General features: G+C 59.2%; 3 protein-coding genes across 11 annotated transcripts in view; 1 reads left to right on the forward strand and 2 right to left on the reverse strand.

The window, feature by feature from the left end:
- The window catches only part of BIN3 (bridging integrator 3), a 40430-nt gene extending 27545 nt beyond the window's left edge, over positions 1 to 12885 (forward strand). The window contains exons 7-9 of the mRNA XM_064472553.1: positions 4963 to 5104; positions 6973 to 7107; positions 12654 to 12885. Of these exons, the coding sequence (XP_064328623.1) occupies positions 4963 to 5104; positions 6973 to 7107; positions 12654 to 12800 (424 nt within the window). The 3' untranslated portion in view covers positions 12801 to 12885. The remainder of the gene's footprint in view (positions 1 to 4962; positions 5105 to 6972; positions 7108 to 12653) is intronic.
- On the reverse strand, positions 12859 to 19197 carry LOC135317028 (uncharacterized). 9 transcript variants are annotated; one of them, XR_010376173.1, is made up of 8 exons: positions 18652 to 18785; positions 18441 to 18575; positions 18172 to 18247; positions 17520 to 17653; positions 17110 to 17266; positions 15350 to 15546; positions 14879 to 14994; positions 12859 to 14794 (listed from the first exon to the last, which is right to left on the reverse strand). XR_010376173.1 is itself a non-coding variant. In XM_064472554.1 (5 exons), the coding sequence occupies exons 1-5, from the start codon at positions 18748 to 18750 to the stop codon at positions 14634 to 14636; spliced, it is 645 nt and encodes a 214-aa protein (XP_064328624.1). In that variant the 5' UTR covers positions 18751 to 18785; the 3' UTR covers positions 12859 to 14633. The 9 variants fall into 9 exon arrangements, 1 of the variants encoding a protein (XP_064328624.1); XR_010376171.1 differs by having other exon boundaries at positions 14879 to 15263; XR_010376168.1 differs by lacking the exon at positions 18652 to 18785 and adding an exon at positions 19100 to 19197 and having other exon boundaries at positions 14879 to 15546.
- A 598-nt stretch (positions 19198 to 19795) lies between these two features.
- Positions 19796 to 21275, reverse strand: C24H8orf58 (chromosome 24 C8orf58 homolog; the record flags this gene model as incomplete). Its single annotated transcript, XM_064472529.1, has 4 exons — positions 21149 to 21275; positions 20233 to 20738; positions 19992 to 20147; positions 19796 to 19903 (listed from the first exon to the last, which is right to left on the reverse strand). Coding segments are annotated over exons 1-4 (897 nt in total), but the record flags the coding sequence as incomplete, so codon positions are not given.
- Positions 21276 to 23039: the final 1764 nt, after the last annotated feature.

Raw genomic sequence — 23039 nt, forward strand, 5'->3', positions numbered from 1 at the left:
CGGGAATCACTGTGACGCTTTTATCATCCGTGGCAGTGTCTCTCCAGCCCCGTCCTTTAATTATGGGGAAGCTGAAGGAGGCTGGCGTGGAGACGAGGTGGCAACATGATTTATAAATCAGAGAATCGGGTGATTTATTTTTTTTTTCCAGGGCTAAACTGTCATTCTAAGAGTGGTTTCACCAGTACATCCCTCCTCTCCCACCCCCAGCAGCAGGGAGACAATAATTTGCATTTTCTTTTAGTTATCCCTGTGTATCTCCGCTCACCTGCTCCTCTTAAGCTGCCTGTACTGTAATCCCCTCTCAGCAGCCTTGCCTAAAAAGTGACAGGGAACAACGGCGGCTTATTCTGCAAGCTGCTTTTGTGGCGGGGCCTCTAATGCCCTGTGCTGCTGTTTTACCTTCACTCCTGCTCTATGCTTTTAGTGCCGTACCCACCAAATTTTCTTTAAGTCAGCTTCAATTTTCTTTGCTTTGTATTAAAAAAGAAAGCGTTGAGTAACAGAGGGCGGTGCTGGGGATTTGTGAGTGGTTACGGCTGTCAGACCCTCTCACCCCCTACAAAAGCAGGGTCTGGGTGGAGCGTACGGGGGAGGATGGTGCTGGCTTATCGATAAATACCCACGTCTCTACAGGGCTTTTCACCTGTCCTTCTCAGAGCACTTTGCAGGAGGAATCATTGCCCTTGCTCAGTGTGCGGGGGGAGTGGATGGGTGAAATGACCAGGCTTTGCTTGTGAGGCTTCCCTGGTCCTGCTAAAACGCTAAAACTCTGGGTTTAGTTGTTCAGACTTCATTTCCAGAGTGGCTGGTAGGGTTTGGGTGTTGCTCACCACCCGTGGCACTAATGACGGTCCTTGTCCCTTGTCAGCTGGCACCACCGCTGCCGGGAGGGTTTGCCACGCGACGTTGAAGGCTTTGGAAAAGATTTGAGGTCCTTGCAGCGTTGTTCTTACAGGGCTTGGGAGACTGAGGGGTGTGTTTGTGGATGGCAGGAGCTTCTGGAGGGTTTGTAGACAGCCCTTCTGCCAGGCTTTCCACGAGGAGCATTTGTAAATAACATTCATGAGATATTTGTGAAGACACTGGGGTGACATGTGAAATGCAGCAATTTATTAAGTCATCGGAATAACTTGGCAGCGGCGGAGCCTCTATCTCCCTATCACCCTTCACGGGTGTTTGCCACCCCCTGGCACTTGTCTTGAGATCCTATTTCTGTACACACAGGGAGAAAAACTCGGGCAGGACTTCAACGTGGGCAAGAAACCCACTTCTCTCTGAATTCCAGGGGAATTTAGAGCTGCTGGGTTAATAGGGAATTCATACGGAGCAATTCCTTGAGGAGCTGGAGGCAGCTTCGCCTCAATCCAGCTCAGTCCAAGGAAGGAGCATCCTTCCCTGCTTGAGCTGAGCTAATCCTGCGTGAAAATTAAAGCAGGTGACTCACGGGGAGAGCTCGGTCGGCACGGGGAGAGCTCATTTGACATGCTGGTGGTGTCTGGCGGCTCCGTGGCTGGCCCGGTCCTTCCTGCTGGTTCCAGCACTGAAGGACCACCGCACCAAGACAACCTCAGCTGCCACGTGGGGTTTGTAAGCAACTTAGAAATCCCCACGCCACTTCGCTGCTCGGCTGCGCCTGCTCAGGAAAAACTCAAGTGGGTTTCAATTTTGCAGCTCGCAGCCCTTAAAACCCCTCGAGCATGCCTGGGGGGGTTGGTTCGAGCCCCCGTACACATCCCTCAGCAGCCCAGCACTTAACGCTGATGTTTCCAGCACCCAGGCTGGAGCCTGGGGAACCCGGAGCCGGGTGGCCATGCCCGGCACGGCTGCGGATCCGGGGAGCTGGCGTGGTGCGTTGTGTTAATGGCAGCTTGTGGAGCTGAGCCGCTCACCCCCTCTGAAATGCAGCGTATAATCTATGCATTAAAAGTCCTTGTGAGACAGTAGTTGCTGTGCCTACACAGTAACAGCCTCTTCAGATCCAGCGCTATAGCTCTTTTTTTAAAGTGCTGCCAGAGTACAGTGTCCTTCCATTATGGGCTGCAAAATTGCACCGAGTTGATACTAGGAACAAAACGGGGAGGGGGGGAAGAATCAAGCCTTTTTCCTTTTTAAAACCAGATTTAACTTCAAAGTAAATGGAAACTGTGTCGCTAATCGTCTTCTGCATTCTCACTTGCTGCGTTTCAGAGCTAAAGGGTTCGCTCTTCCCCTGCGGTAGCGAGTTTGTAAGATGTAAATGGCTGCGTGCTAATTCTCTGGTGTCTCGTGGCTCTTTTAATGTACGAGCACCATGGAAGTGCCGAGCATGGGAGAGTGTGCAAGAGAAAAGGCTCAAAAGCTGGGCCATCAGGAAAGCGCCTTTTAAAAGCTAGTGTTGGGAACTGACACAAGGCTTAGCAGTTTTGAGGCATCTTCTTGATAAGTGTTTTCCAAGAGCTGATGGATGCGCAGGCAGCGATGGCCACATCCAGGCCATGCTTGGCAGCCCTGGAGGGAACGGCCACGGCTCAGCGTTTAGCGCACAGCATCCCTGCAGACGAGGGAAGGGAGGATTTCCCAGCCCCGGGCCATCACCTCCGATGTTTCCCAGGCTCGGAGACACATCGTGGAGGAGCAGCGTGCTGTGGAGGAGCAGCTCTGCTCGCCCCCATAGTCCTTAGTGAGCTGCAACTTGCTTCTGCCCTGCTTTTGGGTGCGATGGAGGGAGGTAAGAGGTTGTGTGCCGTTGCCAATCCCCCCCCATCAGGGATATAACACAAAAATAAAGGCGAGAGCCGCTGCCCTGATGGGATCCTTCCTTTCCATTGCCAGCTCATTAATAATTGGAAGAAATTTCTGCAGAAGCTGCAACTACGAGCTGCTGATGTTAAGTGTGCGCCGTTGGCAAAGAACGTCTGTGCTTTTATACCGAGGAGACCTCTCAACCTGGGTACCCCTCCCCTCCTCCGTGCAGTCCTTACTGCCCACCCCTGTGTCCCTAGCCCTCTCACGGTATATTTTTGGACTTTATATAGAGGGAGGAGGTATTTTAGCAGCAGCCCAGGAGATGGTGAGTCCATGCTTGGAGCCCGGCACAGCCAGGACCCATAAGCCGCCGCGACATTTAAATATAATGGGGAGCCGTGTGCGAAGGTTACCATAAAAAGCAATGTCAGGGCAGCAGCATCTGATCCGCGCGCGGGCAGCTGGGCGGCAGGGTGACGCTGGGCGAGCTCCCTGATGACTTTTGCAGGTTGCTCCTCGTGCCGCGGCCCCAGCTGCAATAGCCTCTTGCAATAGTCTCGGTCGGAACGAGAATATCATTGGGTGAGCGCATGAGAGCCGTGCACGGACCGGCCCTGGTTATCCTCGGCCAGCAGGGCTGCACGAACACACCCCTGCTTCGCCATCTCGGTGAGGGATGGTTGAACATAAATGCTTGAACACGAGTATTTCCCCCTTCCCCCTCGCTTCTGGCATTTGCCCTTTGCAAACTGGTAAGGCTCAGGGACAAAAGCTTTGCCTCTGCACCCGCCGCTCTGGCACATTAGCACCCTCCGGGGCGAGCACGGCGGCAGAAAATGAGATTTTAATAGGGGATGGAGCGGCTGTGCAGGGCTGCGAATGCCCCTGGATTTGTTTGAGCCCAAATGCCTCTCTATTACCCCTGCATCTGATTACATCTAAAGCAAATTACGGTCGTGAAGTGAGATTTGTGTTTTTCTTTTTGCTAATGTGCCCCCCAGCCTGGAATATATATATAAATTCTTTTTTTTTTTTTTTTTCAATTTAAAGACATCAGAAAGCTGTTTGCTTGTCTCTCAGAAGTGAAAAGCATCACCAGGCTGGTTAGACGCATTTTTTCACGACCTGTTCCTGGCCCTTGGCCCCCCAGTTTGTGGAGATTAAATTAATATATCCGGAGGTAGCGTGACCTGTTTCATACATACCCGTAGCCCAGCACCAGCGCAGTCCCAACCAGTATAATTTGCTTTACTGAAATTTGGGAGACAAGAGCAATGCTCCGGTTTCTGGCTTTTCCTCTTCTGTCGCGGTCAAAAATATTCTCTCTTGTCTTTGCCGTCAGATGTTCGTGTTTCCTCAATTTGTAACACATTTTAATAATATGAATCTTCCCGTAGCCTGCCTAATTGTTGGCTGCTGTTAATCCTTCTGTGGGGGGTACAGAGCTCCTCTTCAGCTGGGCAAGCCTTGCTGTATGGCAGGCTGGGGTTTGCAACCCCAGAAAGTGCCCGAAAAAGCAAAGGTTGCTGCAGTTAATACTTATTTTGCACTTCATCTTTATTCTTCCCGGACTTTTGATTCAACCTCTCTCCCTGCTCATTCCCTTTCCAAACATGGTGTTGGGGAAATACCACATTAGCTAACTCTATACGGGGGAAAGTTGTTTATTTTTCTCTCTTTGGTTTGCTCGGTGGAGTTAACAGCTTTGTTTTCTGCAGCAGCTTCCGTCCCCTGTCCCAGATAAGGCAGCTCTCCATGTTCTCGAATACAGCAGCTGGAAGAGAGGGGGAAAACTGTTTAAAAATAAAGAACTAATGGTAAAAGCATAAGGGCTGGCAGGAGAAGTCAGAAGCAGGTTGGGACCTTCAAAGTACTTTTACCAGGCTTTGCAAAATTGGCTTGATTTTTATTATTTTTATTATTATTTAGAAACACACCCTTCAAGACATGAATTGACCTTCACAAAAAAAACCCAAGCATCTGCTTCTTGCTCTCCTCTCGAACACCGTACCCTGGCAAGGCTTTGCAAATCTTGATGTGTAGCTTAATCCTTTCTTCCAGTCTCCTGGAAGGCTGCAATGAAAGCTGCTGTGTTTGGAATAGGCTTTGTTTAAACTCCTGGGTATTTTTGGTCTGAACCCTGAATTATTTGGGGACTTTTGATATGGAGATTGCCTCGGATGCTGCATCAGACCAAGGTATCCCACCCAAAACCCCTTCCCGTCCTTTCACCAGGTTCAGCAGTGTGTTCCCCAGCCTGAACATGGCAGTGAAGAGACGGGAGCAAACGCTGCAGGACTACAAGCGCCTGCAGTCCAAGGTGGAGAAATACGAGGAGAAGGAGAAGACCGGCCCCGTCCTCACCAAGCTGCACCAGGTACCGAGATGCTCACGGACCCAAATCCCAAGCAGGGCTCCCGGGAAAACTCGGGAAGAGCTTTTCTTTCGGCATTTGACATCCATGCCAAGCCCCTGTGACACAGAGCATTTTGGAAGGGTGTCTTTTATCGATGTAAAATCGCCACGTAGGGCGCTTGATAACAAAAATGTGAATTGCAGCACTCGGCGAAGGGAAGGAGCCAGTTTTCCAAAATAAAATGGAATAAAAGCCACGGAAGCTGGGGATGCTCGGAGGAGCAGCCAGTGCTGAAGTCGCCACGCAGGGGGTTTCCCCTGACCTCCGCGTCTGAGCAAGCAGCTGGGTGGGAAAAGGGGAAGATCAGAGCATTTTGAGGCTTTATGTTTGCCACCTGTTACAAAAATTAGTCTTGGAAAATTGCAGTAATTGGTTAACAGGAAGCTTTGCCAGATGCTTTTCTCTCTCCTGAATTTTAGCGAAATCATGATTATTTTTTTTAATTAAATATTCACCAGCATTTCTCCCCAAATCTGTCGCTCCTGCAGAATGTTGCTTGATCCTCGAAGGAACAGTTGACTTCCTCAGCGTCAAAGAACATAATTTTTGTGGGGAAAGTCATCAGAAAATACAAGTTTTGTGTTAAAGAATAGCCCTATCAGCCTTAACAAAAGAGACCTCTGATTTAATAGTAAGCAGCTTACTTCGCTTAGCCTCGGTGACTAAAGCTGTGGCTGGAAAAATGCGAATGCTTTTGTCCTGGTGATTAAGCAGGTTTTAGTTATTTAATTTTTTTCCCCTTAATGAACTTCTGTGTCACCTAATTCCCCCGCCCCCAACCTCAAAAAAGATCTGAACTAACCACTGCGTGAGCACGAACGCCTGCAGGAGCCTTAAGCAACCCTAAACCTGGGGCATCTGAGAGGTCCACAGATTTGATGGGAAACAGCATAATCTCATCCAGGTATTTTTACTGAGCTTCAAATTTGCATCTTCCCTTCAGAGCTGTTTGCTCAAAGTCTTCTGGTGTTTGGTGCCCCATGTGAACTCCACCCCGGGAGTCTAAATGCTCCTTGTTTCATGGAAGATGATGAATTTGGTCGTTTGCCTCTCAGACCTACTTAAGCCTGATGAGATTTAGGGCTTTGTCCATGCCATCCCTCCGGCGCACTGTCCCAGGGAGCAGGACTGGCGCCGTGGCTGGGCTCGGCTCGCCGGCTTTCTCCCGCATCCCCCTCCCGTCGGAATGGCACTGGGATTAAGTGGCAGACTTGAACTGGTCTAATATTTCACAGCCCACCCCCTCCTGCCCTTTTCCACACCATCTCAGAGACATTTCCCTTTCTCCCCACGCTTCTGTTTAAAGAAGCCAGTTGGACGCGCTGAGCTGAAGGTCACGGGCGAAAATGATGGTGGGGGCAGGATCCTCTGGTGATGCTCTTGGGAATTGCAGGGCGAGGGGACACAGACATGGCCGGGGATGTTCTCCAGCCTGGCTGAGCTTTGAGGTCGTGTTTTGTCCCCATTTTTCTGAAGGGGAGAAGACCAGCTGGCTTATGATCTCTGCAGCAGCCTCTCTAGGTGTCCCATGGCTTTCCCCATGGTCCAGGGTCAAAGCTTGGGTCTCACCAGGCTCTGTTAGCTGGTACTTGGTCCTGTCCGGCTCTGTTAGTTGGTCACTAGGTCCCACCAGGCTCCATTGGATGGTCATACAGGTCCCACCAGGCTCTGTTAGCTGGTCACTTGGTCCCACCAAGCTCTGTTAGCTGGTTGCTGGTTGTCTTTGGGTCAAAGCAGAGCAGTCCGCTGGCCTGGGGTGGCCTCCATGCAGGTCCGCCTAAGGGAAGGGCATTTTCCCAGATGTCTCCCCATCCTCTCTCCTTCCTCAGGCCCGTGAAGAGCTGAAACCAGTGAAGGAGGACTTTGAAGCCAAAAACAAGCAGCTCCTGGAGGAAATGCCCAAGTTTTATAGCAGCCGCATTGATTACTTCAAACCCAGCTTTGAATCGCTGGTCCGGGCGCAGGTGAGAGGCTGTCCCGTCTGCCAGGCACTGCCGGGTGTCCCTTTGGTGGGCATCCTCACTGCAGAGCATCTGGGGTCCCGCCCTCGGCGGGGAATTGCTCTTGGAGCAAGATACTTTCTCAACCTGAGCGTTACATGCAGGTAACACGCAGCAGTCCTCTGCCCAAATGCCGTTACCTCCAGCAGTTTAATTACCAAGCGGTGAGAGGCCATGGGGAGCGGTGGTGGGACGGGTGGGACACTGGGCGGGTAATGTTGGACCTTGTCCTGGCGGAAGAGGTTGGCGTCTGCCAGTACCTGCAGTGATGGGGTGCAGGCTGTCGGGTAGAAAGGACAGCCGGAGGTGAGTTTTCACTGTTTTACACAGCTCTGCCTCGTATCAGGGACACTCCTGGTCTGCATTTGATGTCCTGTCCCACGAGATTGCCTGTGTAACGCAGTTCAAGCCCTGGTTATACATTAGCCGCTGGCATTTGATGGCTTTATTCATCTGGATACGTTGTCTCTTTCGTTTATAGTCCTGAGCTCAGGGTTGGATCTTCTGTGAGATTATGAGACGCTCAGGGCTCATCTTAAGGCTCGCTTCTGGCTCTTGGTAACCAGAACCAGTGTGTGCTGGCAGAGATAGAGGAGGCTGCTGTGTAATCTCCACACCAAGGATTTGCAGGAAGGGGTGGCCTAAATAAACCACAGCCTGCTTTAATTTCCATCCTTCAGCTTCCTTCTGTGACTTGCTGCCGCTCCTCCTCCATCTTCCTTCTCCTCTCGCCCTTTTTTAAGGCTGGAGAGGAACATTACCGGGATCTAATCTAGCTTTGAACTTCTGGCATCTCGGGCGTACGTCGTGCCCTGGATCACGGGGTGGTCCAGCGCCAGGAGGTGGGCGAAACCACGTGCTGCTCCTCGTGTGGGCGTTTTCCTGCGGTATTTTTTGGAAGGGAGCTGTTGCAGTGACACAGGTGCGGCGGGGTGGCTGCAAGGAGGTGCAAAGAGCACGTGTTTTATCTCACCTCCGACTTGGGGGGGGGAGCCTCTCCGCAGAGCTGCCAGCAAGTTGTCTGCAGGCTGATTCACCTACCAGATGGTGCCGATGCACCCTGCCGCCGCCTGGGTGGGTGCTGGGGATGCTGTTCTTGCTGTTCCCTTAGCAATCGGGTGCGCGGGGCTCCCTGTTCCAGCCGAAATAACCAGACTCCCTGGAGCCACCACAAAGTCTCGCTGGCCCTTCCCCCTGCAAACCCTCTCCGGCCACTCGCTGTGGGTGGGTCGTTTTGGATGAGACCTTGAAACCCGAATGCCGCCTGCTGTGTCTGGGTGTTTGTGATCCGCTGGCAGTTTCCTTTGAGAGTGGCTTTGCCCGCTCTGTCCTTGGCCACGATGTCCCTCGCTCCGCTCGTGCTGGCTCCCGGCTGCCAGCTGGCTCCTGGTTGGGCTCGGCGGGAGCTCGGGGCGAGCGGGCGGCAGCACGGGGGGAGCGATGTGCTGGGGGCACGGGGAGATGCGAGCGGGGAGCGGCAGGGTGCTGTTGCCAGGGCTGTTTGCAAAGACTCTCCATTTGTACCCTCTTCTTCCTTGGGAATCCTCTATTTTCCTTCTTGGCTGTCTGCCCTGCCTCTCTTCAGGTGAGAATTTTTGTTAGGAAAGGCGAGCAAAATCTCGCTTTTAATACCCAAGAGGCAGCGTCATAACAAAGCTGATGCATCTCCCGTAGGCTAGACTAAAGCTGGTCCCAGATGGATGCTAAAGCATGTCACATCCCGCCCTCCCCGCCGACCTAGATGGGAGCCACATCCCTCTTCCCCAGCGCTGGCTGCATCCTTCCACCCCCGGGGAGGGATGCACCAGCACCACGGCATCTCCGCTGCCGGGAGGAGAGCTCGGCACTCCCCTAATGACTCCTTTGTGCTGAGGCTGCGCTCAGGCCTTGTGTCCCCCCCCATTCAGGAGCTCTTTCCCCAGGGGCTGCGCAGCGTTTCCCCCCATCGCAGGTGGCTGAAATAAAAAAGAAAAGGGAAGTAACTTGCCCAAGGTAACTTAATGAGTCAGTGGCGAGCCCAGAATAGCACCTGGGAGCCCTGACTCACTGCAGCGGCTGTTCACCCACAGGGACCTGGGCAGCGGAGGGCAGCCGGGGGGCTGCTGCGGTGATGCCGGGAGCATCGTCGTCCCTGTCCCCATCCCAACATCGCAGGTGTGAGCCGGCGATGGGAGGCATGTGCACAGTGATGGGCTTTGCTGCCGCCCCCAGCCAGACCCATTCATCCTGCTGTGGCTTCCAGGGTTATCTGTCCCTCCATGCCTCATTGAGCTTATTTAGCATCTCAGGGGTTTCGTGTTACTCGGTGGAATTTCTATTTTCAGCCTCTTCTGTGGGTTCCTCTGGGAGCAATGGTTGGCTGATGGGGCTCAAGCGTGCATCCCTCAAGGAAAGGGGCAGATGGGGACTGGGAGGCTGGGGTCAGCTCTGTCCTTGGCCGCAGGCAGCCAGCGGCTGGCACCGTGCCTCCCGTGACTCTGGGCTTGCTGCTCCCTGGGTCAAACACGCCATTCGAAGGTGGCCCTGGGTGCAAAACTGTAGTTTCCCCCCTTTTTTTTTTGGGTCCTGGAGAAAGCAGGGAGAGTTGAAGTGAGACAAGTGTGTGACAAGTAGCACCGGCCAGCGCGACAGTGAGCTGTGATGGCCCAGCTGCCTTGCTGGGAACAAGTGGTGCCATGGCAAAGGGAAGGACCCCGCTTCCAACCAGCTCCAGAGCAGCAGCTTTATGGCTTTGACCCAACGAGACCCTCCAAGACCTCCTCGCTGGGCGGCTGAGTTCCCATGGCACAGCTTGGCTGCAGGCCCTGGTGCCGGGTGTCTCCTGATGGCATGACATGCCCCGAGCTCGCAGGGGCTGTAACATTCAACACCAAATACTTCTGTCCACCCACATGCCCGGGGCCAAGCCAACAGAGGCAAATATTTCCCTGGCTGGGGACTTTGAAGTGGCCACATGAAGATGAAAGGGGGAGAGTTTGAGCTCTGTTGCTGGTGCGAGAGCGCGAGCAAGACTTCCTTCCCTCTTTGCACTTTATTTTCCTGCTAGAAAACACGATACTCCTCTGGGTTTTAATGAAACAGGTTGAAAGCTGGGGCTTGCAAGGCAGGACTCTGTGGGGCAGCGCCGCGCGCTGGGGTGAGCTGCTGCAGTCCAGCCCTGGCAGCAGCCCTGGGCTTTTGTTTTGTGTAGGGCCGACATAAACACAACCTGCCGCCGCCCGGCTGTGGCATTGTAAACACGATCTATAGAAAATCAGGAGAACACGGTGTCCCGAAACAGAATTAGTTCAAGACAGGTGGACTCGGGGCCGTTGGCTCAGTCTCAAAGGCGAGTTGGAGATGGGATTTGATGGGATGGGGATGGAGCATATGGTATCCATAGCTGGAAAAGTACTGAGCTGCAGGCAGACGCGGGCTTGCCGGCAGCAGGTACCGTGACGGCGACCGCAGGGCGAGCTGTCTGTGGTGCAGCAGGGTCCCCCGCTGCTGGGGCTGTCAGTGGGACAGCCCCGGTTCGTTCTGGGGTGCGTTCCCCCTCCTCACAACCCACCCCGGTGCAGGGAACACCCCCCCCCATAGAGGCTGTGAGGGTTTTCACCCTTATTTCAGTGGGAGAAAAGCATCGGGGGATCAATGCCTGTGGGATCTCGCTGATAAAGCACAGGAGACTCGGATGGCTATGCGTGCTAGCGCCCCGGATGACTGCCTACTGGTTAGACACTGGGTCCTACTGGGGAAGAAGAGCATCCCCAAGGAGACCCACTGGGCCCGGGGGACCCGGCGTCTCCCGCAGGACGGGCTCGATGGCTGCGGCACGTGGGCGGTGGAGGTGGGGGCAGCGCCCAGAATGTTTGCTTTGCCTTGCCCGTTCAATACAGAGGAGATGCTGCTGTGGCCGCTGGCATGCCCAGGGCTTGGGGGGGCAATCCTCAGGGTGGGAGCAGCAGCTCCCCCGGCTGCACACAGCTGCCTCCGGCCCTGCCACCCTGGGGAGATTTGTTTCAGTGTGCCGGCGCCTTTTCTGTGCCGGAATTGGCAGCGGCGCTTGGCCATATGTGAATGAACTGAACCCATCTGACATCGGGCTGGGGATGAGGGACACGGAGGGCTCCTCCAGAGCCCCGGCACCAGGCTTTGCAGCCCTCTGTCCAGGGAACCATGCTCACCCGTGACATTGCTGAGGCATTATGGTGGTGGCAGGTGTTTTTGGCACCCATTGCTTGAGTGGGACCGGGGCTGCAGCCGGCGGGGAGGATGCACTGGGGTGACCTAGTTGTGGGACGGTGGTTTGGTAGAGGGGGCTGCAATGGGGTGGGGTGTCTCTTGCCCGCACACCTGCCCGCTCAGCCCTGCTGCTGCGGAGTGAGGTTCGTTAGTCACTGTGTAAAGGAGCATTGATGCTGAATCACCCAGCGCCTGCTGCGTGGGGAGACCCAGCCCCAGAGCAACCCCTGCCGCACCCCGGTATGGGCAGACACAGGGGAGGGGTGGGGGGGGAGTGTGTAGGCAACTGGGTCCCCAGCATCTCCCCTCCGCCCTGCCCAAAATAAGCATCATTTTTGAGCAAGATTAGGGGAACCGGTCTCCATGGAGACTGTGCATGCCTTCGCACTGGCGCTGCTGGAGATGCTGGGGCCAACCCCGAGTGCCCACCGAGCCTCGCCTGTGCCCCTCTGCAAAATGGGAGCAATGCTGGCATCGTCTGGCCAGGGGGACAGCGCTTCCCTGCCAGAGGTGGAGGCGGGGGGGGTGACAGGCATCCCCATTACCTTCTACAGGGCACAGCAGCCCTCCGAGCCGGAGCTGGGGGGGGGCCTGACTCCGCCGCCCTGCCCGTAGCGCGGGGGGGTCCCGCAGGCAGGGCTCGCTGCCAGCGCCCGCCGGGCACCGCGGCAATCCTTCGGTGAGGGCCCACGCCCGAGCAGGCAGCCCATTGCCATCTGCCTGCGCTGACCCACTGGCTCCCACTCCGGGAAGCGCTGCTCGTTGCCGGAGTTAATTGGCGGTGCTAATTAGCACATTATTAAAACACCCCTCCCCCCCCCCCCCACTGCTTCATGCAGGGTATGGCGCTGCCAGGCGTGATGCTCACCGTGCTCGCCGTGCCCCTGCCTGAGGAGCAAAGACCTGTTGCAGAGCCAGGCAGTGTGGGCAGGCGCTCGTCCCGGTGCCGGTGACACCGGCGACAGGCAAGGGACAGCCCGGCTGCGGCACGGAGCTGGCGGCTGCACGGCAGTGCCGGGTGCCGGCGGCAGCCCCGCGCACGCAGCTCCCCAGATGGGAAGCGAGCAGAGAAGGGCAGCGTGTTATTAAAATGTGTTGAGTTGTAATAATCTAAGGGGGTGGTATTAACACATGGGAGGAAGCTATTTTAGAAACAGAAATGCTAAGGCGAGGGGCTGGCTCGGGCAGCGCCGCACCTCTTGGCTCCCACGACACTGTGGGGAGAAGACCCCCCCCACCCAGGCCTCTGCCCCACTCGCCCCCATCTTTCTCCCCTCACCCCCCAGGTCGTCTACTACACAGAGATGCACAAGATCTTCGGGGACCTGACGGCGCAGATCGACAGGCCCGGCTTGAGCGATGAGCAGCGGGAGCGGGAGAACGACGCCAAGCTGAGCGAGCTGCGGGCTTTGTCCATCGTGGCTGACGACTGAGCGCTGCGGTGGGATGCCAGGGATGGGGAAGGGCCAGGGGATTTCCCCCCCCCCACTCCAGCTTGCACAGCCAGGCTACTCCCCACCTTCTCCCTCCTGGGGATGGATTCAGGGGCTTTAGCCACTGGCTGCTCCCTTTACCCCCATGGCTCTGCCCTCCTGCCAGGACAAGGTATTGCCTGGAGCCAGGGTGGGGGACACAGCAGGCCTCCCCCCTCCCCAGCCAGCTGTTTTCCAAAGGCAGCATCTGGATTGTCTCTGCCCCGGCTGCCTTTTAGGGTTTGCCTTAAAAAGGGGTTTGCAGTAGAGGAGGGACGTAAGCCATGCCAATGAGCTGAAAAAATGGAGAGCGGGCTGGGGGCTGGTGGCCGTTCCCTTGCCCCAGCTCAAATTCTGCACCTTCACAGTGCTGTGTTGGCCTGGCCTGCCTCAGCACTCCCCGCACCCATCCCAGCTCCGGATCGGGCCCAGGCTCCTTGCTTTTCCAGCAGGGGGACAGGGTTGCTCCTGCTGCTGGGCCGTTCATTTTGTGCCTTAGGAGCCCAGTAGCTCCCCCGGGGGAAGGTAAAAGTATACAAATTCCCTTTTTGGAGGCATCAGGATGGGGTGATGAAAGGGCTGCACTTCCCCCACCAAGCATTAAGCGTTGCTGCACTCGGAATCCACCCCATTTTAAGCATTAACAGCGCAAAGTGCATCTGCCCCACAGCTGGGGATGGGGGGGTGCACATCTGCACAGCTGTGGGTGCTCACCGAGGGGTCTGGGTGGGGAGCCCAGGAAGGCAGGGTGATGCAAAAGGGAAATGCAACTGAGCCAGGAGCAAACCCAGAGAAAAATGAGGGGCTGGGGAGGGGGGCTCCACAGCCAGAGTCGGCCGTAGCCGCCCCTCGGTGTCTGGGGAGGGACGGGGGGGGCTCCGCCGCTCTTCTCCAATAAAGTTTTTGGCAGAGCAGCGCCGGGCCAGGGGCTGCGTCCGGGGTTTGCGTCCAAGGGGGTGCGCGGTGCCAACGGCGAGCTGCTGCCGCCCCCTGCCGCCGCCTGCCAGCCACTGCCGGGCCCCCGCCTGCAGCACGACCCTTACTTTAATTTTAAGAAAGGTATTACAGGGCTGGAGGGGGGGGGTGGGAAAGACAAAAAGAGGGATAAAAGAGCGCCTGAAGAGACGCAGAAAGGAAACAGCTTCAGCAAAGCACAAGAAATGCAATTTTAGAGTCGCATACAGTGACTTCAAGCCCGAGGTGGCACCTTTCAGCGTATGCAGGGGCCCTCCCTGCTACCCTCCATGTCCTGGGATGAGCCGCTGCTGTGTAGGAAAGCAATTACAGGGCTGGCATGGTGTGGGGCTGATAATTGCAGCAAAGAAACTTGCTGCAGGCACAGCAGCAACCCAGGGCTCCCCCCAGGTGCCAGGCAGCCTGCGGCACAGCCAGCGCCACGTGTTTGGGTCCTTCCATCCTAAACAAGCCAGTCTGACCCCCTACTGTGCATCCAGCTCAGAGCACCGAGAGGGCCCATGCCTCAGCTCTGATACACATGTGGCTGCAAGATTTCCTACCTAGGAGGTTTCCTCTAAACACAAACAAGTGATTGGAGCAAACCTTGCACATCCCTACAGCTGCCCTGGCTCTGCATGCCCAGGGGTGGGAGCCAGCTCAAGCCCAGCACTGCAGGGAGAGGGCCGGGACAGAAGAGGCTCACAGGGACCCTGCCACCACCCATGACCCCTCTGTGTGACATCTGGGCAGGCAGGGACTTTGCTCTCTCCTGCTGATTCCTCGTGAAAGCAGCCATGAGTCGAGAAGAGGTGACTGACAGCTCACGAAGAGGGGATCTCATGTCCCAGCACATCCCTCCCCAGCTTGACATCCAGCACGTGGGTTTTGCTCTCCAGGTAGATCTGGCTCCTCCGCTTTCTCCAGCAGCTTCCCCAGGTTGAGCACCATGGTGTTGCTGGGGACCTGGGCCGGGGCAGGAGGCAGCAGAGAGAGGTTTCCTAGAACAAGAATGACTTGTCACCCACCACACAACCTCCAAGAGCACAGTCTCCACTGTACCCCCCCAGCATCCCTCCACCTACCAAAAAGCTCCTCTTCCCTTTGGTGCGGATACCCACAGAAATTCAAACTGAAGTACACAAAGGCTAGAAGAGCATCCAGGGGGCCGGTCTGCGCTTGGGTCCGGAGCCTTGGGTTGCTGAAACAAAGATGCGCATTAGGGATGGGAGAGGCTGAGCTCCGCAAAACCCAGTGCTGCAGAGCGCGGTCCAGGCTGTGCCAAGACAGTGCCCAGGACAAGCGGGATTGAACCAGGGACACCAGGTTCCCCCAGCTATACACCGACATCTGCTCAGCCGCCTCCTCTGCCCTTTTGACAGCCCTTTCTGGCTCTGGGTTCCTGGTCTTCGATAGCTCTTCCTTCTCCAGCAAGGCCAGCAGCGCCTTGTATAGTGCTTGTAGCCTCTCCTGGAAGAGCTCAGCCACCATCACAGCCGCTTCAGGGAGGGAGAGGGGCACAGGGGACGTGCCTGCCCATGACGTGCCAAGCCTACCTCGGAGGAGAGCTGCTCCCATCTCCTGCACTTCATCAGGGTGTAGAGGAAGATGCTGGAGCAGGCAGCCTACCTGTCCTGCCAGGGATGGGCTTCAAGGGATGGTTCCCTGCGGGCTTTAGGCTCCAGCGGTAGCTTGGTGGTGTCCAAGGCAGCCGCGTGCTGGTCGGGGGCCTCCATCTCCTCCTAAAACCACCCTGTTGAGGTGTCACCCAGAGTTGGACCTCACCTTCCCCGGAACACAGCCCGGTCCAAGCACCCACGGAAATAAAAGCACTTTTTGGGACATCCGATCTATCATGGCACCCAGCATCACAGCGCTTGGCCCCGTGGCAAAGCCTCATCATTGCAGGCTTCTCGTCCGGCAATGGAGGCAGCAAGGGTCCCTTCTCCACCTTGGGCTGGCACGAGGCTTCCCACTCCTCCAGGGAGTCCTGCCCAGATGGCCAGCAGGAAAATCACCCCCGCTTCCCACCGGTACCTGAATTCAGCAAACCAGAGCCTGTGGCACAGTGGGGAAGAGCAGTCAGGGGTGCCCCACTCCCAGCAGAAGGCAGGGAGCTGGGCCCCTCTAAAACCCCAGTGCCAGCAGGGAGGCTGCAACGACAGGAGTGAAGGGGACAGGATCGGAGCCCTGACGGGTCATGGAAAGGCTGATGACTGTCCCCAGCGAGGCTATTTGCAGGGACACGGAACAAGACCCCGGCCCAAGAGCATCCCCTGCCCAAGCCCACACCCAGATCCCATACAGTCACTGCTGGGACCGAGCCAAGCCTCCTCCCCCAGCACGGAGCACTTCATCTCCCCTCAGCTGTTCCTTCCCAACCACATCACATGCCAGGCCAGGTTTAAGCAAAATAAAATCAGTTGCCACGGTTACCCAGAGCAGCGATGCTATATATAACTGCCATGCAAGGAGCCGAGCCCATGTGCCCAAGCGAGGGCCACGCTCTTCCACGGGTGGCACGTGGGGAGCTGAGCCCTGGCAGACCTTGCGCCGGTTCCCGAGCGGGCAAAGGCCTGTGGCAGCCCCGCAGGGGTGGTCTGCGGTGTCCTGGGTGGGCAGCGGCCATGTGCTGCTTCTTGGCCAGCTGCTCCGTGGCCTGGAGGTGCCACACTCCTTGCTGCTGGCTGCAGCTGGATTAAACCCCAGCTGGGCTCTCCTAAATCCACCTTGCTTCCCTTGTGGCTTCGTCTGCATCACTGTGTCACCCCGTGCAGGGCTGCCAGCCCTCCCCTGCCACCTAATGCCCAGCAACCTGCCTCTCCTCCATCCAGCGCATCCATCCCTGCGTTCCCAGGGCCGCTCAGCAAAGCCCAGCTCCTGCTCTGTGCCATCAGCTCCTCCTGCCATCCCTGCACTCAGAGGGATTTCACCCAACGGAAACTTAACCTGAGCATTCCCAGCGGTGCAAACTCTGCTCTCATCTGGAAACCTGCTCGTGAACAGGCAGTCCTTTCCCAGTGCTGGGTCTGCACACCGGCAGGGCCGCACGCTGCCTGCTCTCCGCACCAGGCTGGGGAGGAGGACTCCATCTTGTATAGTAAAAGTGGATAATTACCAGTTTCTTGCACCACCCACAAAATCCCAGCGTTAATAGGGAAAGCTTACGGAACGGGGGGATTAACTCTACAACGCGGTGTGCCCTCAGCCTTGATTTCTGAAACGCTACCGAGCGAAGCACCTCGGTGCTCAGACCTCTGAAGAGCAGAGGGAAGGGATGCTGCCGCCCAGAGGTGCCCGAGCTGGCGGCACTCACCGCTTCGTGTGGCCGCTCAGGTCCAGCCCAGCCCGTGCCATGCAAACGGCTGCGCACACCAGGACCGTGGGCTCAGCGTCGGGATGGGGCCGTCCCATGATGGGGACCATTCCTCACTGACAAGGACAACTTCATCCTCTTTCCTCACCATCAGGGACTAGGCAGAGACAGGCGATGAGCCTGGCTGCATCGCAGCATCCCAACTGTCCCCCACCCTCCCCAAAGCCCCCGTCCGCCTTGGGGACGGGACCCCCAGAGGACACGACCAGCTTTTGCAGATGCCATCCCACAACCAACCTGGCAGTAAATGCAGGTGACAGCACACCACCAAACCTAAGGGCTTTCCCCCAAAACTGGGTGAATTACCCCTCACCGGGACTGCCAAGGCCAGCACACGCACGGCTCCACACCTCAGTTTGCTTTGTCGGATGCTCAGGAGCCTTCCCTTGCTCCAGATGATCCGGGGGCCCTGGGGCCATTGCCTGGGTGAGAGAGCCACAAGATCCTGCACCAAGAGCAGACTTTCCTCCTCCTCACCTTGGCCCTGAAAGCAGAATCAGCATCACCTGGAGCAGCCTCAGAATCCTCCTTGGGGTCAGCCACCAGGATAGGCTGGGGTGCTGCTGGCGAGGCGCTGGGTGGGGGGAAGGCGTCCGCCTGGCCCAGGCAGAGGCGGTAGAAGCCACGGGGCAGCCGGGTGCTGGGTGCTGCTGTAGCATCTCGCCAGCGTCACAGATGGGCCTGGAGGCAGAGGACCGTGCCGAGGGTGCTGGGGCTCGATCTGAGCAGGCTCACCCGACAGCGGTCCCCACGCACGCAGTGTGGGTGCACAGGGCTGGCTGCCCCAAGGCTTACAGAAACAAGAGGGATCCTCTCTGACCACAAATATCCCCCCAAAAACTCACTGCATGGCCAGAGCACCCAGTAGGGAAGGGCCCCACATCTTAAGGTCTGGCCTAGGTGAGTGTTTTGTGCTGCAGAAGGCACAGGTGGTGATGGGGAACAGGGGAGGGGGTGCCCAGATGCCCACCCCGCCGCGGGGACACACATCCCCATCCTTACCATCTGCCTGAGTCACTCCTGTCCCTGCCCCGGGGCATCTCCCCAGGTGGTTCAGGAGATGGAAAGAGGTTCACTGCTGGGGAGGGGGGAAACAAGGATCGTAAGACCCTGTGGCAGCACCCAGGAGCGAGTCTGCTCCAGAAAACCTAAACAGCATCCCCTCACCACGCTGTGCTCACGGCCAGCCTTCCCCGGGGTCACTGCCAGAGACCCCCTCCCACCCCTCGGTGCCCAGATCCGTCCCCCCCGTGTTAAGGACGAGCACTCACCTTTCCAGGGAAGGAGCGGTGGGATGCGGCGAGGCCGGAGCTGGGGCCGGGCTCCGAGGATGCCCTGCTGCTGCCCAGGGGTGGCACGGGCGGGAGCGGAGCCGGGGGTCTCGGGAGAGGCTGCGGGATACGCGGCTGGGAAGGGAAAAACCCCAAGTCACGGTAGGAAATCACCAGGGAAGGGAGGGGATAGAGGGGGTAACGGGGGTACCTGATGAGAGAGCGCCTGGCAGCTTTCGCCAGCATCGTCCCCACCTGCGGTGCCCGGCCCTTCACCACGCAGACCCGAGGACACGATGAGGGGCTCCATCGGCACCAAAACGGCGCCGGAGCATCCCCCCAGGCCCGGCCTCACCTCAGCTGGAAGAAGAGCTCCTCGTCCACCACCCCAACCTCTCCTGCAGGCTGCTGACCCCCCTGGGGAGGACCCGCTGCTTCTCCCCCACCTCCGATGCGATCGGGAGCATCCCCCCCCCCCTCCTCACACCCCCCCCGCCGCCTCCCCTCGGCAGGGACCCCTCCCCCGGCATCCCCTCCCCACCCACCCGCGGCAGCAGCTCGGCGGGGAGCAGGGGGCTTGGGAGGGGGTGGGTGAGCTTTAGCCCCACCCCGAGGCAACAGGACCCCCCCCCCCGAGCCCAGCCCGCCCCGGGGCTGACCTGAGAGGGGGCCGGAGGGGGGGGTCCTGGGATTTGGGGGGGGGCAGCAGCCGCTTAAACTGGGCTGTGGGACCGGGCGGACAAAAGGAGCGGAAAAGCCATCGGAAGTGATGCGGCAGTGACGCGCCCTCGCGTGACGTCACGCCGGGTTGAGGAGAGTGACATCACCACGCAACAGCACATCACTTTGCAAAGAGCCACCTCTTTCGCAGTGAAAAGGCTTTATTTTGGGAAAAAGTGAAGGGGGGGGGGGCGCCAGGCCGGGGACCGGCCCCGGGTGGGCGTGACATCATACGGCGGGGTGTGATGCAATAGGTGCAGCGCTGCTCCTTCCATCCAGGGGCGGCCGTGGGACCAGGACCCCTCCCCAAGTCCTACCTGCATCGGCCGCCCCGCAGCGAGCGGCGGGTCAGGCGGGTGAGCAGCACCTTCACCCGGCCCCAGTGCGAGCGCCCGTCCTGCTGGGGGGACACAGCCGTCAGTGGTGGGGGACCTGCGGGACCCCCGCCCGCCTCGCCCCACAACCCCCCCGGCCCGTACCTTGTCTGGTGTCGGGGCACCCTCAGAAGGGTCCAGAAGGCTGGGGAAGCTGGCCGAGTGTCCCCACGTCCTCCGGCACGGCCCGGGGTCGGGCGCTGCGATGACGGAGGGGATAAAGCCGGTGCGGGGGTCCAGCCGGGCACAGCCCCACCATCCCCGCATCCCACCTTGCTCACCTGGTGCCTGGCTGTCCGAGCAGGAGCGCGGGCGGAACCGCTCGCCCCTCCACACGGCCGGATCCTGCCCCGGCACCTCCCGGGTGGGCTGTGGGTGAGGATAGGCAGGGTGTGAGCTGGGACTCTCCAGCACCACCACCGCCACCCTGAGCGCCCCACATCCTCCCAGCCCTCACCACGGTGTCAGGGCGGGTACGCCGGGCGTCTGCCGCCTGCTGCCGGAGGAGCCGGTTGTCCTGCTGCAGCCGGGCCAAGCGCTCCAGCATCTGGCAGACGTGCTCCAGGTATCGCAGCCCCTGCCCTGGCACGGGTAGCACCACCTCCAGCCCAGCCTGCGGGCGAGCAGGGGGCTCGAGGGCTGCTGGGCAGCTGAGCCCCCCACCCCAGCACGCACCCACCCCTTCCCCAGCACTGCACCATTTCCTCAGGGTCCTCCGCGCTGGGCTCCTCCGGTTCCCGGGGGTCCCGTGCCGGCTCTGCCCGCAGGTCGGCCGAGCTGGTGCTGCATCGGCCGAGCTGTCGCGGGCAGCGCCCGGGCACCCGCTGCCTCCTGCTGCGCTGCGCTGCCTGCACCAACTTCTTGCTGCCCGAGCAGCTGCGGGGCAGCCGGGGGGGTTCAGTGCTCGGCTCCTCTCCGGGGGGGCTCTTTGCTGGTGGGAAGCCATCAAGGGAGAAGCTGCTTTCGGAGCCCAATGGGGTGGATGGCGAGTGGTCGTTGCCGGCCATCTCCACTCCGGAGTCCTCCGACTCTGATTTGAGGAGCCGCCCGCTTGCCAGGGGGCTGCCAGGGGAGACGGGTGCTGGTGGGGGGGGTCCCCAGGTGCTCATCCCGCCCGGGGGCTGCCGCGGGCTCTCCTGCAGCCGGCGGTAGACGCTGGCGGAGGTGCGCACCACGCAGCTCTCCGCCGTCTCCCAGGGACCATCTGCAGGGTGAGGGAAGCCAGATGCTGTTGGATTGGGGGTGGGGGGGGGGGGTCCCTGGATGGAGGCAGGGCAGGGCGCTCGCCGCCCCTACATGCCCAAGCGTGGGCCTGCCACCCCTCCCAGCCCCTCGAGCCACCCTGCAGCAGTTCCAGCCATGCCCGAAGCCGTTCTCCCTGCTGCCATGCAGAGTTAGAGCCCCCCCCACCCGGGGACCCATCTCCGGAGGGTCCCTGCAGCCCCTGCCTGGTGCTGGGGATGCTCGTACGATGGCAGCACATTGTCGCTGCTCCCCAGAAACGTGCCCCCACACCCACATCCTCCCTCCCCGCACTGCAGAGCTGCCTGGGGAGCACCCATGCTCCTCGCCCTGACCTAGCCAGGGCTGCACAAGCAACCACTCTCACCGCACCCTGCTCCAGCTTGGTGCCGGCCGACCCAGGACGGAGCAGGGCCACAGGGTGCATCCTCCCCCCGCTGTGGGATGGCTCCAGGGACCCCTGGTTCATGTCTCTTATCCCTGCAGCATAGGAGGGCATCGCCAGCCAGGATGTGCCTACGCTCACCCTGCAGCTCAGGGTGGGATTGCAGAGAGGCAGCTGGGGGTCTTGGCCCTCCTTGCGTGGAAACTCACCTCCCTCCCCAACCAGGCCACGGCAGAGGGCTCAGGGAGGTGGGGAGCAAAGCTTTGACACCCTCCTGGCTCTCGACTCGGGGTGCAGAGCTGCCCACCCCTGCCCCGACAAGCCTCTGCTTGGAGGCTCACACACCCCAACGCACTCACAGCAGCTGAACCTCCTCTTCCAGACGGCGCGGGAGCCACCCCACATCACCGAGAGCCGGAGCCGACTGCCGGGCGCGCGTCCCGGCGCTCCCTTTTATAGCCACCCCAGCCGGCGACGGGCCCTGTATCCAGAGGCACCTCATTACAGGACTGGTTCCCAACTGGTTCCTTTCAGGATTTGGGATCGGCGATACTGGCTGGGCCGGTGGTTAAGGGCTCCCTTCCCACCCCAAGTGGGAAGGCAAGAGGGTTGGCTGGGCACCGGCAGGCTGCAGGCAGAGAACTGGGTGCTGGATGAATCCCACCGCTTTGGGAAAACCCTTCTCAGGGCCAAATTCACCAAACAGGGGTCCCCGGTGCAGCCACATTGCTTCAGCCGGGCCCGGAGCCACCCACCGCACATCCCTCGTGGGCTGGCAAGGCCGGTGCCCGCAGGGGAGCCGGCACACAATCCCGCCGTTCAGCGACTGCATGAATCCCAGCAATTCCGTGGGGTGGCCCCTCCGCCCCGGCACAGCCGGCTGCCGGCAGCCCCGCTCCCACGTCCCGAATTGCCACAGGCTGCTGGGGCTGCGCGGGATGACCCCACGTGCCGAGGGGCTGCGTTCCTCCCCGCCACGGCGCTTCCCCCACCACCATGGGGCTTTCACCGGGGTTTGGAGCCCCACCAGGATGGGGGGCACAGGAGGTTCCTCATTGCCAGGAGAGCTCAAATCTCCCCCCGGGAGCTGCCGCCATGCCAAAGGTCCCCCTGAGTCCACAGCTCTGGTTTAGACCCCCAGCACCTTCCAGGCTCTGCTGCTGGAGGGGGGTCCCCAGCATGGCCCAAGCCGGGGGGGGGACACAACATATAGAGGTGGGGTGTGGTGTTCTGGGACCCCCACACTGCATGTGGGGACGCAGCAGACTTGACCCCACTGCAGGCATAGACTCGCCAGCCCAAATATACACTGGAAGGCAAAACCTGGTTTGAATTCCCAGCAGAGCCTCCCAGCAGGGAGGGGCACAAACTGGGGGGTCCCAGAGACCCCCCTTTCAGCACAGACATGACAAATTGGGGGGTAGCAGGACCCCCCTCCAGCACTGACACCCTAAATCCGGGATCCCTGAGGATCCCCTCCAGCATGAACTTTGCAGGCTGAGAACACGCAGGAGACCCCCAGCTGCATGGAGTCGGGGGGGGAAGGAAGGGGTGTCCCGCAGAGCCCACCGACTCACCACACTGCGGTTCCACTCTGAAGGCTCCGCGGCGGTGCAGCATCCCCGGGCAGGGGCGAACCGGGGTCCGGGGAGGGCAGAGAGGACGGCCCCACTCCTCCTCCTCCTCCTCCGCTTTATGGGGCAGGGCTGCGGGGCAGGGCTGCGGGGCAGGGCTGCGGGGCGGGGCGGGGGGGGGGCGCTCCCTGCCCGGGCAACACCTTTGCCCCCAGCCCGGCCCGGTGCTCTCTGCTCATGCCCTCCGGTTTTAACCCCCCACCCTCCCGGAGTCAGAAACATTTTATTTCCTCTTTTTTTCCCC

The sequence above is a fragment of the Phalacrocorax carbo genome, chromosome 24 (genome assembly GCF_963921805.1).
Source record: "Phalacrocorax carbo chromosome 24, bPhaCar2.1, whole genome shotgun sequence".
NCBI lineage: Eukaryota > Metazoa > Chordata > Aves > Suliformes > Phalacrocoracidae > Phalacrocorax > Phalacrocorax carbo.

Excerpts from the sequence above, each read along its gene's own strand:
- LOC135317028 (XM_064472554.1), bottom strand. The coding sequence starts at position 18,750 with ATGGAGCCCCTCATCGTGTCCTCGGGTCTGCGTGGTGAAGGGCCGGGC. Across the intron at positions 17,654-18,440 it reads ACCGCTCCTTCCCTGGAAAG|GGCCAAGGTGAGGAGGAGGA; the intron begins GTGAGTGCTCGT and ends TTCTGCTTTCAG. Across the intron at positions 14,995-17,519 it reads ATCCGACAAAGCAAACTGAG|CAACCCAAGGCTCCGGACCC; the intron begins GTGTGGAGCCGT and ends TCTTTGTTTCAG.